The sequence below is a fragment of the Perca fluviatilis genome, chromosome 7, assembly GCF_010015445.1.
Source record: "Perca fluviatilis chromosome 7, GENO_Pfluv_1.0, whole genome shotgun sequence".
NCBI classification, from domain to species: domain Eukaryota; kingdom Metazoa; phylum Chordata; class Actinopteri; order Perciformes; family Percidae; genus Perca; species Perca fluviatilis.
In genome coordinates, this window is record NC_053118.1 from 33,113,683 (window position 1) to 33,130,917 (window position 17,235).

The 17,235-nt window shown below is 38.4% G+C and overlaps 1 protein-coding gene across 1 annotated transcript; it reads right to left on the reverse strand.

Moving 5' to 3' along the window:
* Positions 1-1,534: 1,534 nt before the first annotated feature.
* On the reverse strand, positions 1,535-16,877 carry LOC120562448 (cathepsin S-like). The gene is made up of 6 exons (XM_039806160.1): positions 16,723-16,877; positions 11,078-11,202; positions 10,823-10,945; positions 7,499-7,651; positions 3,966-4,190; positions 1,535-1,798 (listed from the first exon to the last, which is right to left on the reverse strand). Exons 1-6 carry the CDS (start codon positions 16,742-16,744, stop codon positions 1,535-1,537), a joined length of 912 nt encoding a protein of 303 aa, XP_039662094.1. The 5' UTR covers positions 16,745-16,877.
* Positions 16,878-17,235: the final 358 nt, after the last annotated feature.

Sequence of the window (17,235 nt, forward strand, 5' to 3'; positions counted from 1 at the left end):
CAGCTCATCACCCTGAACACACCATCCCCACTGTCAAACATGGTGGTGGCAGCATCATGGTTTGGGCCTGCTTTTCTTCAGCAGGGACAGGGAAGATGGTTAAAATTGATGGGAAGATGGATGGAGCCAAATACAGGACCATTCTGGAAGAAAACCTGATGGAGTCTGCAAAAGACCTGAGACTGGGACGGAGATTTGTCTTCCAACAAGACAATGATAAACCAAACATAAAGCAAAATCTACAATGGAATGGTTCACAAATAAACATATCCAGGTGTTAGAATGGCCAAGTCAAAGTCCAGACCTGAATCCAATCGAGAATCTGTGGAAAGAACTGAAAACTGCTGTTCACAAACGCTCTCCATCCAACCTCACTGATCTCGAGCTGTTTTGCAAGGAGGAATGGGCAAAAATGTCAGTCTCTCGATGTGCAAAACTGATAGAGACATACCCCAAGCGACTTACAGCTGTAATCGCAGCAAAAGGTGGCGCTACAAAGTATTAACTTAAGGGGGCTGAATAATTTTGCACGCCCAATATTTCAGTTTTTTATTTGTTTAAAAGGTTTGAAATATCCAATAAATTTCGTTCCACTTCATGATTGTGTCCCACTTGTTGTTGATTCTTCACAAAAAATTACAGTTTTATATCTTTATGTTTGAGGCCTGAAATGTGGCAAAAGGTCGAAAAGTTCAAGGGGGCCGAATACTTTCGCAAGGCACTGTATATCGGTCAGGCTCTAGTCTGTTCTACCACTAAACTCATGTGAGCAAAAATATCCAAACCCTCTGTGGGTGGTGAAAAAAATTGACCCCCCCGCCGGTGGGTGTTTCTCTGTTTTTCCCCCCCCCAAAAAAAAAAAAAAAAAAAAAAAAAAAAAACACAAACACCCCCCACAATGTATGTTTGAACTAGACAGGGATTTAGGGGAGATCAGTGAAAATGTCTCACCTGTTTTTCGCATTTATGTTTTTCAATTTTAACACCGAATTTGTTTGCCTATAATCTGATTTTTGATTCACGTGTTTTGAGAAAACGTTATATGGTAATAGGGCTGTGCAATTAATCAAATTTCAATTGCGGATACAATTTTGGCTCCTGACGATCCTGACAAAAACAGAATCATCTAGAAAAAGAATGACTATTTAGCACATTACGTTTTGCAAGTAAACTCTTATTTTGTCGTGTGTTCTGAATGGGGGGAAAACAAAAGGACATTTCACAGTTCAAGGTGTTTTCACTGTTGATTTGTTTAACTGTTTCACAGTTTTTTAAGTTTAACAAAAGCAACATCTTTCCAAAAGTCAATGAGTAATCGTGTTAAACAATCGTAACTTCAATATTGACCAAAATAATAGTGATTATAATGTTTCCTTTAGAATTTCTTTTTAGCAGTGGGGGCAGATCTGTCCGAACAACAAGTGTTTGTGTACAGCCCTATTTCTGATACCATGGTGGCAGAAATTTTGCCATGGTGGGCGGCCACTACAAAATCAACATAGAGGAAACACTGGATTATGATTTTGTTCCATAATCAAGCAGCCCTATATATTAAGATCTCCCCATTTTGAACAGGCACTGTACTAGTGCAATGAAGATGAGAGCCTGTGCAGCTGATGATGTGTAACATACCACTCCTGTAGAAGGTGAATCTGGGCTTCGTGGCGTCGATCGCCACTGAAATGGGTCCAATGGTGGCAAGCGCCTGCTTCAGAGCACCCTCGTCCCCATAAGGCAGGAAGCTGTAACTGGAGCAGTTGGCGGCGCGGTTCTTCGGGTTGTAGCGGCACGGTTGGGACTGGAGTAAGAAGACGAACATGGGTTAAAACCTACGATTACCACTGTGTGAAATATCCCTGATGGTATTACAGCTACAGTGCGTAGTTTCTGCTGCCCCCATGAGGAATTCTAAGCAATGACAACAAAACTGTCGGAACATCCACATGATACAAGCCTTCGGTGATCACGCACCACCCCCACCCCCCCCTCCTCGCAGTTGCTAGTAGCCAAGGAGGACACGGAGGATTAAAAAACATGATGGACTCTTCAGAAGAGGTCATTATCTTCACTCGTTTTTCTGCGAGCGGACGACATCATTTTCTGAACATAGCCATACTGAGAAATACAGAGAGATTTTTGGTGGAGCTGATAGTCTTAATTAGCTTTGTAGCAACTCATTTGGCAATGGCTTGAATGTAACGGACGTTCATTAATATCAAAGAAGTTACGCCGAAATATGTTACACCCATAGTGTAGGCAGACCAGCAGGGTGACATATTCAAAAGAATTTTGAATCTGAAAGAATAAAATAAAAACGGTCGGTCCGTTGGCTTCTTCACTGACAAACTTTACTCTCGTATATCAGATGTCTGACTAACTAAAGAAGGCAGTGCAACAGTTTATGAAGGCTACACTGTGCCAACGCATGAGCTCGTGCGTTTGTACACATTCTATACTACACATAAAAAAAATAAATGAAATGGGCGTATCTGTCATTAAAAATGAATTAGCCTAATACATACTGTGTCCCCAGAATATACTATGTGCCACACTCTTGCCCACATTTCAAATTGCCAATTTGACGTTTAAAACATGTAAAATGTTAAGTTATTATTTATTTATTTTCCCAGAAGCTTTGTTTTGTTAAATTTTTCCAACTTTAGCAGGTGAGTAACTCTCAGACAAAGACACTTGTCACTGTGCTTATTAAGAGAATATTTCACATCACTGATAGAATTTGTAACTTTTTTTTTTTCCGGGTGAATTGGAGCCACAACACCTCCGCGAGGCTGGAACAGTCTGTCGGATTGGCTCCGAACTGCCCTCCTCCTCCTCCTCCTCCTCCTCCTCTCCTCCTCCTCCTCCTCCTCCTCCTCCTCCTCCACACAAACACGAACAACAGCAAACCAGATGAAGCCCGGAGGACAAACACGTTGTCCGCTCCGAATTAATTTGTTGTTGCTCCAAAGAGACATTAACAGCAGAGCGCAGACAAGTTGCAGTCTACAGCCTGGAGGGTCGGACTTAACTTCTCGTACACCCACATTGTTGTCTAATACAGGAATTTTTTTAAACTGTAAACCTGAAGTTTGCACTGGATTCCTTATGTTTAAAACACCACACCATGTTTAAATGTCATGTCAAGTGGGATAACAACACTGTCCTCAACTTCCTGTTTTGTTTTTGGGCTGTCTTCATAATTCAATTCAATTTTATTTATAGTGTCAACTCCCAACAGAAGTTATCTCAGGACACCTACAGATTACAGATTACAGAATCGGTCTAGATGCTACGTTCCAGTCAGAGTCGGAGAGTCAGATTTTCCCGGTTGAAACGTCTGACTTAACTTAGTCTCGCTTTGTCAGACCTTGCTCCACAATGCTGCGGAGGAGGGTCTGTCTAGTCTACACAGCATTCCAGGATGGGAGAAAAACGTGCTGTCACAGCCTTTTGCAATATGTGTATTGTGCCAGTTAATATTGCGATGACGATATGTCAATATACTAGTGTGTATATTTGACTTTTGTTTCTGTGTTTGAATTCTTAACACATAGGCAATACATTTTTTTTACATTACAAGTTTAAATGCATTGGCAAGCAAGTATTTGTTGATAAGATGTGAATAATTCCTAAAAAAAAACATCCCCAAACACGTGTAATGTTTTGAATCTGCAGAAAGTTTTGAACAATACAGCACATTATGAATTAATAATAATAATAATAATAATAATAATAATATTTACATGAGTAAAGACATTTGCATGCAGGAAAAGCACAAATTGTTGCAGAAAAGTTCACCAGAATGCAGGAAATTGAAGTGTTTGATACTCAAAACTATAATTTGTCCCCCCTAATGTTGAAACAAACATTACACCTTGCCTTTACACGTTTTCTTTACAAGTTTAATGAATGTTCCAAATCCCCTTGCTGCATGTTAGAGCAGCAGGATTAAAGCAGTTACTCACCTGTCCCGTGTAGGGGTATGAGGCGTCCGAGTCGATGCCCTGGTTGTCGATGACGTACTGGAAGGCTTTGTGCATGAAGCCACCATTGCAGCCAAAGTTGCCATATTTGCCTGAACAGTCCACCAGGTTTTGGGGGCTGAGGTCCACCAGCTTCCCTGTTGTCTTGGCTAACTGGCCCTCCAGGGCCCCGGCGGCACTGAAGGCCCAGCAGGAGCCACACGAACCCTGGATACAAACGAGTGGTGTTACTGTAATGTCATACACAGTGCATTTCTTTTCTTCTTTATTAGCTTCAGAGTAGTCTCGCATTGCCAGACCTTCCTCCACAGCGCTGCGAAGGAAGGTCTGGCTAGTTCACACAGAATTCCGGGATGAAAGAAAAACGTGCTCTGGTTTATCGGCATTTCTTTAAACCAATCACAATCGTCTTGGGCGGTGCTAAGCGCCAGACGGAGCAACGGTGCCTCTGCACAATAGCCTCGGGAAGGAACTTGTTTTGGTGGAACGTGTGCACGTTCAAAGGTTGTTTTAGTCGTGCAATAGAAAACTCAGATTGGACAGATAGTCTAGCTAGCTGTCTGGATTTACCAGACCAGAAATGGCAACACAAAGTATGCGGAAGGTAACGGACATCCGGACGAAATAAAAGACACCCGGCGGAACTTCTGGCGGCACATGAACAATCCCACAAGTGGATATAGACTAGCTTCAGAGTTAAATGGAAGACTTCACATATCCATGTTTGGCAACACAACATGAGTTTATAAAGACAGAGCCAACGCAGGGTCCAGCAGAGTTTGAGAGGTTAAAGAACTCTGCTGATTCTCTGGGAAATTTGCTTCTTTGTCTATTATATCTAACACGTTGCACAGAACAGAAGGAATTCCAAAATCAATACTTGAGAGTCTCTGGTCGAATGATACTCATCTGCACAACACCAGTTATTCTTCTTCACATTGTAAATCAACTTCTTTGCAGATTTGGAAACAAGATCTCTTTTAAAATACTACACTTTCTTATTATTGACCTTCCACAACAAGATCTTAAGACTCGGTTCGCAAGAAAATAGGTAATAAATTAATAATGACTTATTAAAGCGATTCTGACTTTTGTTCGGTTTGATGTCTTTTGTTGATCATCGTGATCATCGTGTCCCACTCCATGTATACTTGTCTTGATATTATGTCTTATTTGTATATTTGTATTTTTGTAGATTATTTTGGTCTGTGCCTATATGTATATTGTTGTCTCTATTATACAGTATGTGTCTATATTACTATTTGTCTACTGAATGTTTACTACTACATGTCTATTTGGTGAATGTATAGAGAGTTAACACCTACCAAAGTCAAATTCCTTGTGTATGTAAGTATACTTGGCCAAGAAAACAGATTCAGATTTTTTTACACAACTTGTTTTACCACTGACAGTTAGGGTTATGATTAGGAACTTCAAGAGATAAAACTTTGTGGGGAAAAATAATGTATTTATGACCTGTAGTTTAAATATCTCACTTTTGACTACAAAAAATAGTTATCATATCATTTTTTCGGAACCAAGCTAAAGACTGAAAATAAAGTATGAGACAAAAACATAAAACCTCTAAAAGTGAAAGGGTCCATCACAACGTGTCTATACACGTATGTTTAAATAAAGTGCATATAGCAGAATAAAAACCTAAAAGACATGAAATGTACATTTTGATATACTGTACATAAACACGTGTACAAGGTGTTTATGTGTGTGTGTGTGTGTGTGTCTGTTGAGTACTAGGTGGCTATGTGTCCTAAAAAAAGTATTTTGTATTATTCTTAACACAGAAAAAAATTATAATTCCAGCCATGCAAGGTGTAATAAACAATAACTATGAAGTACAAAATAATTTGAATTTTAACACTGGGATATTTGGGGTCTAAGAGGCCAAATAACGGCTGTAGTCTCCTTTATGTGACAAATGTCAAATCATAGATGCCAGCCTGTCTCATTGCTATGTTATGTGTCCAAAATTACAAAGTTTCTGGAATAAGATTTTCCAGGTTTTTTCAGATGCACTGGGCATACATTTTGAACCAGATCCTATTTTAATTATACTTGGAGTTTCTGAGGAGTTTTTGAGACTTACACTGGTGCAACAACATTTTGTTTCATATGGTTTAATTTCTGCTAAGAAACTTATTCTTATGTTTTGGAAGAAAAAGGAAGCTCCAACGCTTAAACTGTGGCTGACAGAGTTGACTGGTACACTACATTTAGAAAGAATTAGGTATGCTCTAAAAGACAAGATTTTGTTATTTGAAAAAACGTGGTCCCCTTTTATTTCTTTTTTGCAAGCTAGTGATTAATCTGCACGCCGTCATTACCTGCCTTTACCACTGGATAGCACTTTTGGGTGGGGGTGGGAGATTGAGAGAGAGATGTATTTTTGTTAAGTTGTCAGTTTTATGTTTGTAAAAAAAGTGTAGTTGCAAATGATCGTCTGCTGGAATACCAAATAAAAACATTTTGAACACAAATAACGGCTGTATACACATTTATAACTTTTTTTTTTTCAAATCATTTATACAAAAAGCATAAGTGTACGTAGAAAAAGCCATGTTATTTCCAAAGCTGAAAAGTTCAAACCGACAGCGGTCGGAAGGTGAACCAGACTATGTGGCGTCAATGTGTGTCAGGCGGTGATCTCACACCTCTTCAGCACCAAAAGCAAAGTGGATGTGGCAACCAAAAAAAACTTGCAAAAGTGGCAGTTGTGGCGACGACTTCCTGTGCGAAAAAGGGACAAACATGGATTGTGTGGCATGACGGCTGCATCGATTGTGTCACTGTGAGACACAAGACTTCTCTGCTTCCACCAACAAATCAGAGTATGTTTATCCCTCCTGTTGTCCTCGGGTGAAATTTGAAAGTTTCTACATCAGAAATTTGGGTTTCTTTCAACCAAATTGCCCGAAAGTAACACAGATGGTTCCATGAAACGCTCTTCACAAGTACAAGTAAGGATCAGTTCAATACTATCATTGACTTTTGGGGGTTTTCATAAACTTTTGACTAAACTTTGACAGTCAGTGTGATTATCCATAAACATCCCCTGATCTTAACTATCAGTCATAATAACGTATACTTTCTGCATTTTTTTTAAACTCTAAAATTAGATAAAAATTTCATAAAGTTTGTTTGTTTGTTTGTTTATTTATTTTCCCCGTGGGGAAATTAGTTTGCAGCAGAAATCACATCATAAGGCATTTATATAACGACATTAATTAAAAAAAAAAGAAAAGAAAAGAAAAATAAATAAAGACCTTATTACCGTACAAAGGATGCATGAGGTTTATTGACTAAAATCCTAAAAATGAGTTTAAAATATGAATATATTATATATGACAATATATGAAAATAGTTGTATCAAGTTGGTGTAAGTGTATACTGGTGGTAGTGGGGGAAAAAGCACAGAAAATGTCAAAAAATGCTACAAAAACGTGTTAAAAGAAAGTGTTAATTTTGACATGGGAGGACAACACAAGGGTTATCTTTACCTGCATCTTAACACTGGTGACACAGCCCTTCTGTCTCCAGTCCATGGTGTCGGGTACATCAGCGCCGTATGTCCCCACAAAGGCAGATGGTGCCCTCTGGATGTCGGTGGGAACGGTGAGTGTGGCGTACGACTGCAGGATCTCCTCTTGTGTCTGTGAGGAAGCAGATAACAACGGATGAAATGAGCAGCAATGAGCTCCCTTTCAAATAGCCTGTATTCATTTAGCAGGGTTGTGAATATAGATTTGAAAGGACAGGAATTGAGTAATTGGGTAAACGATCTGTTTTTTTATTCCGATTGGACTGAAATCTGTTATTATTACTTTCCTGATTAATAAATTTGTCTATAAAGCGTCAGAAAAATAGTAAAATACGCCCATCATTTTTTAGCAGAGCCCAAAGTGATACCTTCCCTTCAATTGTCTTGTCTTATTCGACCAACAGTCCAACACCTTTATAAAACAAATCAAATTCTCACATTGGAAAAACTGTACTTCTTCTCCCCCAGTTATAAACTGGCGACCCTCAATTGTTTCAGCTGTAGTCACATAAAGAAGCTTCAGATAATAGGGGAAATAAATGGCAGTATGTTTGCTTTAACCTCATGCAGAATGTAAATGAGTACATTTTATCATTTCACTCTTTGGCCCTTCCGCTGGTCTAACTTTTCTTTGTCTGACCAACTGTACTTTCTTGACGCAGGCCTTTGATTCTTTGCTGAAGTAATGAGAGGATTTCTGCTCTTAGCTCGACCACTGATCCACAGCTCCTCAAGGATGTGTTCACCACACACAGTATGTTGTGAATAGCCTACAGTATGTTCCGGGTCTAAATTAATGAGTGACTAAAGGACTGAAGGATTAAAGCGGTGTTTGCTTTGCGTCCTTTAACATCGCCTCGATCTGGGTCAAAGATTCTCTGGAAATATTCAGTTTGGCTGATTCCTGAGAACTAAAACTGAGCTCTCCTTCCAATCATCAGTAAAGAATCAAAGGCCTGCGTCAAGAAAGTACAGTTGGTCAGACAAAGAAAAGTTAGACCAGCGGAAGGGCCAAAGAGTGAAACGATAAAATGTACTCATTTACATTCTGCATGAAGTAAACGTACTGTTATTTATTTCCTCGATTATCTGAAGCTTTTTATGTGACTGCAGCTGTAACAATTGGGCCTGTCGCAATATGCAATAAATCAATTAATCGCATGATTAATAAAAATGAGCTCCATCTTAAATGGAAATTATCGCGGCCGGAAGAATTTCCATTTTATTTATTGTTTTTGATTGGGTTTGGTTTTTATTCCAGTGCATTTTTTGTTAACAGAGACTGAGAGTCCATTTTATTTATTGTTTTTGGTTGTTTTGTTCATTTATTGGGGATATTTAAAATGTCTTCCAGTTATTAAATAATTAAATATTCTTTAGAAATAAAAGTTTATTGATCTTTGAAAAGGCGTACCTGCATTATTACAGACAATATTATCGTTTATCGCAATGATTTCTGGGACAATTTATCGTCCAGCAATATTTGTTATCGTGACAGACCTAGCTGTAATCAATATTTTTTTACAATAACAATATATCACATGACAATGTGAAAGAACTTTAGTCAAACGTCAAACTTTAAAACACACAAGTGTTGTTTCACTTTTAAATAAAGGCTCATAAATGTCGAATTACGTTGACAAAGCTAATTAAGACTATTAAGGCTCCACACGACTCTCTCTGTATATCTCAGTATGGCTATGTTCAGAAGATTGTGTCATCCGGTGACTTTCCCGTGCAGAAACTCAAGTGAAGATAATGACCTCTTCTGAAGAGTCCATCATGTTTTTTTAATCCTCCGTGGCTACCATGGTGGCTACTAGCAACTGTGTGAAGGGGGCGTGGGGGTGGTGCGTGATCACGGAAAGCTTGTACCATGTGGACGCGCCGCCAGTTTTGTTGTCATTACTTAGACTTCCTCATGGGAAGAAACTCCGCACTATAGATTCTTAAAAATCACTTAAACAGGAGGAAATTGTGCATTTTTAGGGACTATTTCAAGATGATTTTTAAACACTCTTTGTGCTCTATGAGTATTTATCGCAAACTAATTTGCAAACTCGAAATCTACACACGTAATTATTCTGCACCCCATATTTCACATTTTGCATGGTATTATTGTTCTTGTGGCGGGATTTCCAGCTTAAGAACTCATGCTATGTCAGGTTGAGACTGTCTCAACCTTACATAGCATGAGCATACATGGCCTTAACTTTAGGGGGGTGTCAAACTCAGCTTCACTAAGGGCCACACTGGAAAATGAGGATCACACCAAGGGCCAGACATGTATACTTTGTTGACATGCTTTGATTTAATAAAAAAAGATTTTTGATTGTATAGTATGTCTCACATAAAGCCCTAAAAGATTCAGCCAAAACGTTCCTTAGCCATCATAGAATTTAGCAATTCAAGCAAAACAATGCATTCTGATTACATTTTAAAAATGAAGTAGGCCACCCGACTAACACCAACCTGTTTCACAGGCTGTGTGGGAATTTCTGTGTCTCAAATTGTGCTTTAAGTGTGGCGTAATTGCAGTTTGTCTTTTTGGATTGGCGCACAACTACGCGGGCCAAAATCTATTGTGAACCTAAATTGATATGCGGGGGCCGGATCAAAATTTGCGAGAGGCCGGATTTGGCCCACGGGCCTTGAGTTTGACACCTGTGGCCTAAAGTTTCTCCTCAAATGACAATCCATTAAATGCTTCTCTGTAAGTCATCAAAGTCTCCCGAACCATCTTCACATATATGTGAAATGAGTTGTGCTGCTCCGGAGTTTTTCCTTAAAAGTTCTTACAAAGTACATTCATTTTACTGATCTGCACAACATTTAATTATGATTATGGTCTGAGCATTATATATATGTATTATCACAACCTACCTGCACTTGTTTTATGGTGAATGTTGGTTATTTGAACAAATGTTTTTATGTTATATATGAATGTGCCAGTTACGTGGCACCTTGTTAGTATTCTAGCAAATAGGATTGTCAAATAATTTAATAATAAGTAAGTTACATAATACTAATAAGAATTTTTGTTACGAAGCATTAAAGGACAACAACTGCATTTGTATAAATACTTTGTAAATACCTAATTATACTTTATTATAATGATTAACTGTGGAACTTAAAAGTCCAAACTAGTCAAACTGTATCTAATCTGTATCCATCTGACCTTCCACCGTCATTAATAATACTGTGCCATTTGAATAGATGTGTCAATCATGAATCAATAAAAATCATAACAGTTTCCCCCATCAGTATCAAGCGAGTGCCTCACCAAGTCTCCCATGTGGTTCATGCCGAGGTCGTAGGTGTGAAGCCCCATCGAGGCCTCCAGGTTGTGCATGGTGATGAGCATCAGGTTCTTCTCCCACAATTCCCTGCGGCGCACATCCTCCACCTCAAGGCGTACAGTAAGAGAGCATAGGGTCAAATACTGTATAAGTACATGAGGAATCTTACATCAAATCTTATAGATTTTAGCGCCTACAAATATATTTACATCCTTTTTTTTTTTTTTATTATAACATACTTCATTTTGGTACTTCTTCTCGTGCGTCTTCTTCCACAGCTCCCAGTGGTCGTCCAGCCGGCTGTCAATCATGGCCGCTGCCCCGACACACAGGGAGACGAGCAGCAGGCTCGCAAACATCACGCCTGTAAACACACACACATGGACCACATGAAAAGCCAGCATTAGGGCTGCACAATTAATAGCAATGTTATCGGAATCGCTTTATGGACTAGTGCAATATCCAAATCGCAGGGGGGTGGGGAAGCAATATTTCTCAACCCTTGTGTTGTCTTTCATTCGACCATGTACGTGGGTCCTCCCTGGTGAAAATTAACACTTTTTCTGACGTTTTTGTCTCTTTTTTCCGACACTTTTGGCACTTCTTTCAATGTCTTATCACTTTTTTTGACGTTTAAAGGTGCTGTGAAGATCCAGGACTTAGCCAAAAAATTTGAACAGCCCCTACCCCCACAAGGGAGAATGAATGTGCATGAGCAGTGATTGACACGCAGTTAGACACCACCCCTGGCCCTGATTGGTGCATCTGAACAGGGAACTGTGGATTTTTGCAAATCACACTACAGGCTGTAGCTGGATTTTTTTTTTTTTAATTACCTGCTTCATGTAGTTCTATTGGAACATAGGATCAGTTTCAGCAAATATGACAGAAAGTTAGTTTTATAAGTCTTAACTACTGCACTTTTAACGCTTCTTTTTACTACCATGTATAAAAACCACTAACAAACTTATTTCCACCAGTTTTACACTTATTTTTTAAATTCATGGTCAATAAACCTTATATATATAGGAAATTGCCTAATTCTTGATTTTAAAAAGCAGAAATTATAAATTATTTAGACTAATATTATAATATATAAAGGAAGGATAATCACAGACTTGTATATGTCAACGTTCAGTGAGGATACTGTTTCGAAACATTAAATAAAACACCCAAAATTCAATAAAATAAGTAGAGATCCGATCTTTTGTTGTACTTGCAAAGCCCATTGTATGGAATCATCCATGTTATTTTGGGGTAATTAAAATTAGGTAGTTAAAGAGACAGCCATATTTCTGATTTAGATATTTTGAAACGGGTCAAATTTGACCCAAAGACAACACAAGGGTTAAAGGCTAAATATGCTGTCAAACCATTCTGAAGTAAGTATTGTGGTGCTGCAGAGACATCCCGGCCTTCAAATCGTATCCTACAGACTAAAGAATTCACACTATATAATCATATATTTTTTTCCGTCAAATGAAAATGAGAATAATGATACAAAAATGATCATTCCCTCCAATATCGTGAATCAAATCGCAATTGCAATACCAGTCAAAATAATCGCCATTAGCTATTTTCCTCATATCGTGCAGCCCTAGACAGGATGTAGTCTGACCTTTTGCAGCTCGCCAAGAAAACAAACCGCCTTGGGGAATAAGGCCTTTGAGTCAGAAACACACACGACTGGTGTTCGCTTCAGAAAAACCACAAAGAGGATCCAGGTCTCACATCAGTGATGGCACAATGTTCTCAGAGGTTGCGATGAGTGCCGAAGTCAAAAGCAAAGAAGGGACTTTTGTTAAACTCTGATCCAGATACAAATCATAACTTATTGTTTGTTTGTTTAAGACCTCTTCAGAATCACAAAACGCTTATTGATTGTTACATTTAAGTTGCTCGGAGTCAGATTTAAGTCAAAATAGGACTAAGAAAACAACTAGTAGTAGCTGCAAACAATGCAGCAGTTACGTTTCCTGAGGTCTACGTAAAACAATCACAACATCTACATAAAAATGTTTTGAAAAATGTTTCGTAACTTAGTGTCAAATAGAATGACATCACATCCGACAATAACAGTCCATCATAGTTAGAGTACCTAATTTTTTTAAAGTTTTTTCTGTTATATTCTGTTATTATATTATGTTGTTATACAGCGGATTATACAAATGCTATTGAAAATAAAGTACGTGAACTGAATTATGTGTGAACATAAGTAGCTGGAACACGTCAGACTACAATAATATCTGATATTGCACATATTACGCATAGATTATTGCACCTAATTGCACATTCTTGTCCAAGAAAGACCTTGACCCATTACCCTTACTCCGTTATTAGCACTATTCAGCAAGTTTGCAAAGCAGAAACCCAACACTTCTTCTTGAGAGCTCACTTAAAGCCTCTGAACACCCACACAGGTGATTTCAGTTATTGTGGCTGACAAGACCTCTGCTCAGGTTAAGTGGGCCAGACCTTTGATGGGAATTTATTAGGTCACAATAACTTTTCCAATAACAATGATAAAGCTGTACATTTTTCTTGTCCTAACAGGTGCAACAAAGCTAACAAAAAAAAGCAAAAACCAAATTTCTCCGCAGCGGATAAACAAAAGGTATCTCTTATCTTATACAGTCTAACACAAACCAATAAAAAAAAGCATCAACAGCTGTGGAGCTCATAATGTTTCAGTCTTAGAGCGGTTGATCTGACTCCACTTTCATTTTGAGGATGTGGTCAGCGCTTGTATGTTTAGTTTGAGGTGTTTTGAACATCCTGATCACCCACATTTCACCTGAGACCTCTCAAAGACCGTCCCTGCCTTCTAGTACCAGTATTTCAGAGATTTAGAGCTGCAGAGATGAATCAATTGATGAATTAGTTGTCAACTATTAAATTAATCGCCATCTATTTCAATAATCGGGTTGAGTCCTTTGAAGAAATGAACGTCTCTGATTCCCGCTTCTCAAATGTGAATAGTTTCTTCTCTCCTCTGTGACAGTAAACTGAATGTCTTTGAGTTGTGGGCAAAACAAGACATTTTGAGGATGTCATCTTGAGCTTTGGAAAACACTGATCGACATTTTTGACCATTTTCGGACATTTTATAGAACAAACAACTAACCGATGAATCGAGAAAATAATTGACAGATTAAAAGACTATTAAAAAAAAATTGTTAGTTGCAGCCCAGAGAAAGAAAGAGATTTTGTATGTCCCAACACAGAGTTTGTCAAATGCATTATGCCAAAAAGACCAGGATGTCCTACTGCACTGGTTGGATTTTGCGGTATGCAAGCCAGCAAGCTTTTCTGGTAACTCTAACCCACAATCCTTTGCGCAGCAAGTTCAAGTTTTGAAGAAGTAGTATGTCCCAATTTTATGCATTCTGCATGCAACAGTACATACTGTCTAAGGGAAGCTGTACGCAGTACATACTAACAGTAAATAGAAAAGCGATTTGGAACCCAGCGCACTGTGTGTGTGTGTGTGTGTGTGTGTGTGTGTGTGTGTGTGTGTGTGTGTGTGTGTGCGTGTGTGCATGTGTGCGTGTGTGTGTGTGTTCAAGATCTCAATCTGATGGTCAGCAGTCCACAAATGAAAAGCTATTGAACTGGACATGAATCCCAAAGTGAGGCAACTATCACAAGACCAGAACTGAAACTTAATGAAGAAGCAAGAAATTTTGTCCAAAACGCATCAGAGCCGTCACTACACGGTCAACATCAGTTATTGTTTAATCAAACGGTTGTAAAGGCCGTCGTTACAACAGCTCCAGAAGACTGGAAGTCTTTACTGCCACAAAGACACAATCAGCGTTTAATAATAAGGAAGTATAGCCTACAAAGAGCAGATAATGTTAACCAGTCACAGTTACAAAGATCAGTATGTAGATCTGCCAGTATCACCTGACTGACTGGACCAGTGGTGTAATCTACGTGATACACAGGTATACGCAGTATACCCACTAAGAATGCTCCAGTATTTATATATACCCACTTAAAAATGCCCAATGACACGCAACAACATACTCTCCATTATAATTTTGATATGTTTTGAATTGTCATCTGTGTTTTTCTTCTTCACATGGGCTGAATAAAGGTATTTACAACGTAAATTGGTGCATTAAAGTGTCTCCGAATATAGGAAATGCAGTCATTGATGTTCAAAACTTTTCTAGGGGACGACGCCCAGACCCCCCACTATGATATGGCTCCCCTCCCCCAAAGGCAGATTCTGGCCAATATATATATATACAGTATATATACAGTATACCCACTACAAAACATTAGACTACAGGACTAGATGATAAACAGCTAAGCAGAGAATAAAGTGGTGACACAAACAGTGCCTGAGTTGGACCAAAAAAGGTGCCAGTACCCTAACTCAGCAGTTGCCATGATGACATGATCATCACATGTATTGGATATATTTATATTCAGTGGTGGAATGTAACTAAGTACATTTACTCAAATACGGTACTTGAGTACAAATTTGAGGTACTTGTACTTTACTTGAGTCTTTTTTTCCATGCCACTTTCTAGTTCTACAGAGCGAAATGTTGTACTTTTTACTCCACTACATTCATCTGACAGCTTTAGGTACTTTACAAATGAAGATTTTTGCAGACAAAACACACGTAGTTCATACAATTCGGTTTATTTTAAATTAAACTACCCAATAATATAATGGCCTACAAGCCCAGCTGAAATTATAGAAGATCAAACACTTAGTTGATGGACAGAACTGTTTGGCTCGTTTCCAGTTTCTAAAATGGGAGGGTTTTTTCCTGCATCGAGTACTTTTACTTTTACTACTTTAAGTACATTTTCCAGATGATACTTACATACTTTTACTTAAGTAACATTTTCAATGCAGGACTTTTACTTGTAATGGAGTATTTTTACAGTGTGGTACTAAGTATTGAGTAAAGGATCTGAATACTTCTTCCACCACTGTTTATATATGTATCTTGTAGGCTGTCTTTATGAAACAAAGGATTGTTCCATTCTAGCTTTATGGGGGTGCTGAATGTCTGATTTTACATAGAATTCCTTGGTTTTCTCAATAAATCATGATTCAAAGCTTATTTTAGTATACATATCTGCCTGTTAATAATACTGTTAATAACATAACAAATTATAACTAAGGGCATTTATGTGGACAAAAATCGGAAGAGCCGGGTACTCTACTACAAAAAGACTACAAAATAGACTACAAATGTCACCTAATACCTGACTGAGTCACTATGACAGTTCAAAGTTACATAGCACCAACATGAACCCAAATACAGTATGTATATATACCGTTATCAATATGAATTTAATGATCACACTCCAGAATCTGAAACTCTGTGGACTTCTCGGTCACTGACAGAGAGCTAAGTTGAGTACATACAGTGGACTTTATCCGAAGAAAGTGGCCTTGGTTGATCACTTTAGTTGATCTTATTACTAATTTCAGAAATATTTACAAGAAAAAACAAGACATAGGCCTCAATCAGGCTCATAAAAAGTTTTTTTAAGAGTTTAATGTAACACAAGTGTTCAGCCCGTCGTTTTAAATACCCTTGAGGATGTCCAGTTAGTTCAGTGAAATATATTTAGATGATTCCTTTTGTCGTCTTACAGTCCTAATAAACCTCCACAGCCACACTCGACCTCAGTGTAACAATGTTACAGCAACATGTTATTTCCCGTCACTTTGATAACCACACCTGCACCCTGAAAACACCAAGGGAACTCCTTTGTAAAAACATAGAAACGAAAGTAAAAGCAAATCGGCGTTAAAGCGTCTTATTGCCGATTCCCCTTTTATTAGAAATGTATATTAAATATAAAGTGCAGACTATCTGAATGAAAGCTGATGAAAAAGTGTTAAACTTACGTTGGTCCGTGGGACTTGTCATCGCCGCTGTGTGTTGAACCCTCTGATGGTGTTTTCCTGGTTGATGGGCCTATTTATGATGAAAGTGTCACATGAGCTGTTGCAGTTTCTTCCTCTTCAGAAACAGAAAGCTGCATCGCGCTGATCTGTTTGGTTAACCACCTGAGGCGACTGGGCGCACGCAATGCGACAGAGAAAACAAAAAGGAAGCAAAAGTTAAATGTATTTATAGAGTTTTAACGCCTGAAAGCCTCAAAACCGGTGTAGCCTAGTCTACGTGATACGCAGGTATACGCAGTATACCCACTAATGCTCTAGAATTTCCATATACCCACTTAAAAATGCGCAATGGCACTTAACAACATACTTTCCATTATAATTTTGATATATTTTGAATTGTCATCTGTTGTTTTTCTTCGCATAGGCTAAATAAAGGTATTTCCACCGTAAATTGGTGCATAAAAGTGTGTCAGAATGCAGGAAATGAAGTCTTAGACGCTCAAAATGTCCCTG

Excerpts from the sequence above, each read along its gene's own strand:
- LOC120562448 (XM_039806160.1), bottom strand. The coding sequence starts at position 16,744 with ATGACAAGTCCCACGGACCAAC. Across the intron at positions 7,652-10,822 it reads TGAACCACATGGGAGACTTG|ACACAAGAGGAGATCCTGCA; the intron begins GTGAGGCACTCG and ends GCTTCCTCACAG. Across the intron at positions 1,799-3,965 it reads CATACCCCTACACGGGACAG|TCCCAACCGTGCCGCTACAA; the intron begins GTGAGTAACTGC and ends TTCTTACTCCAG.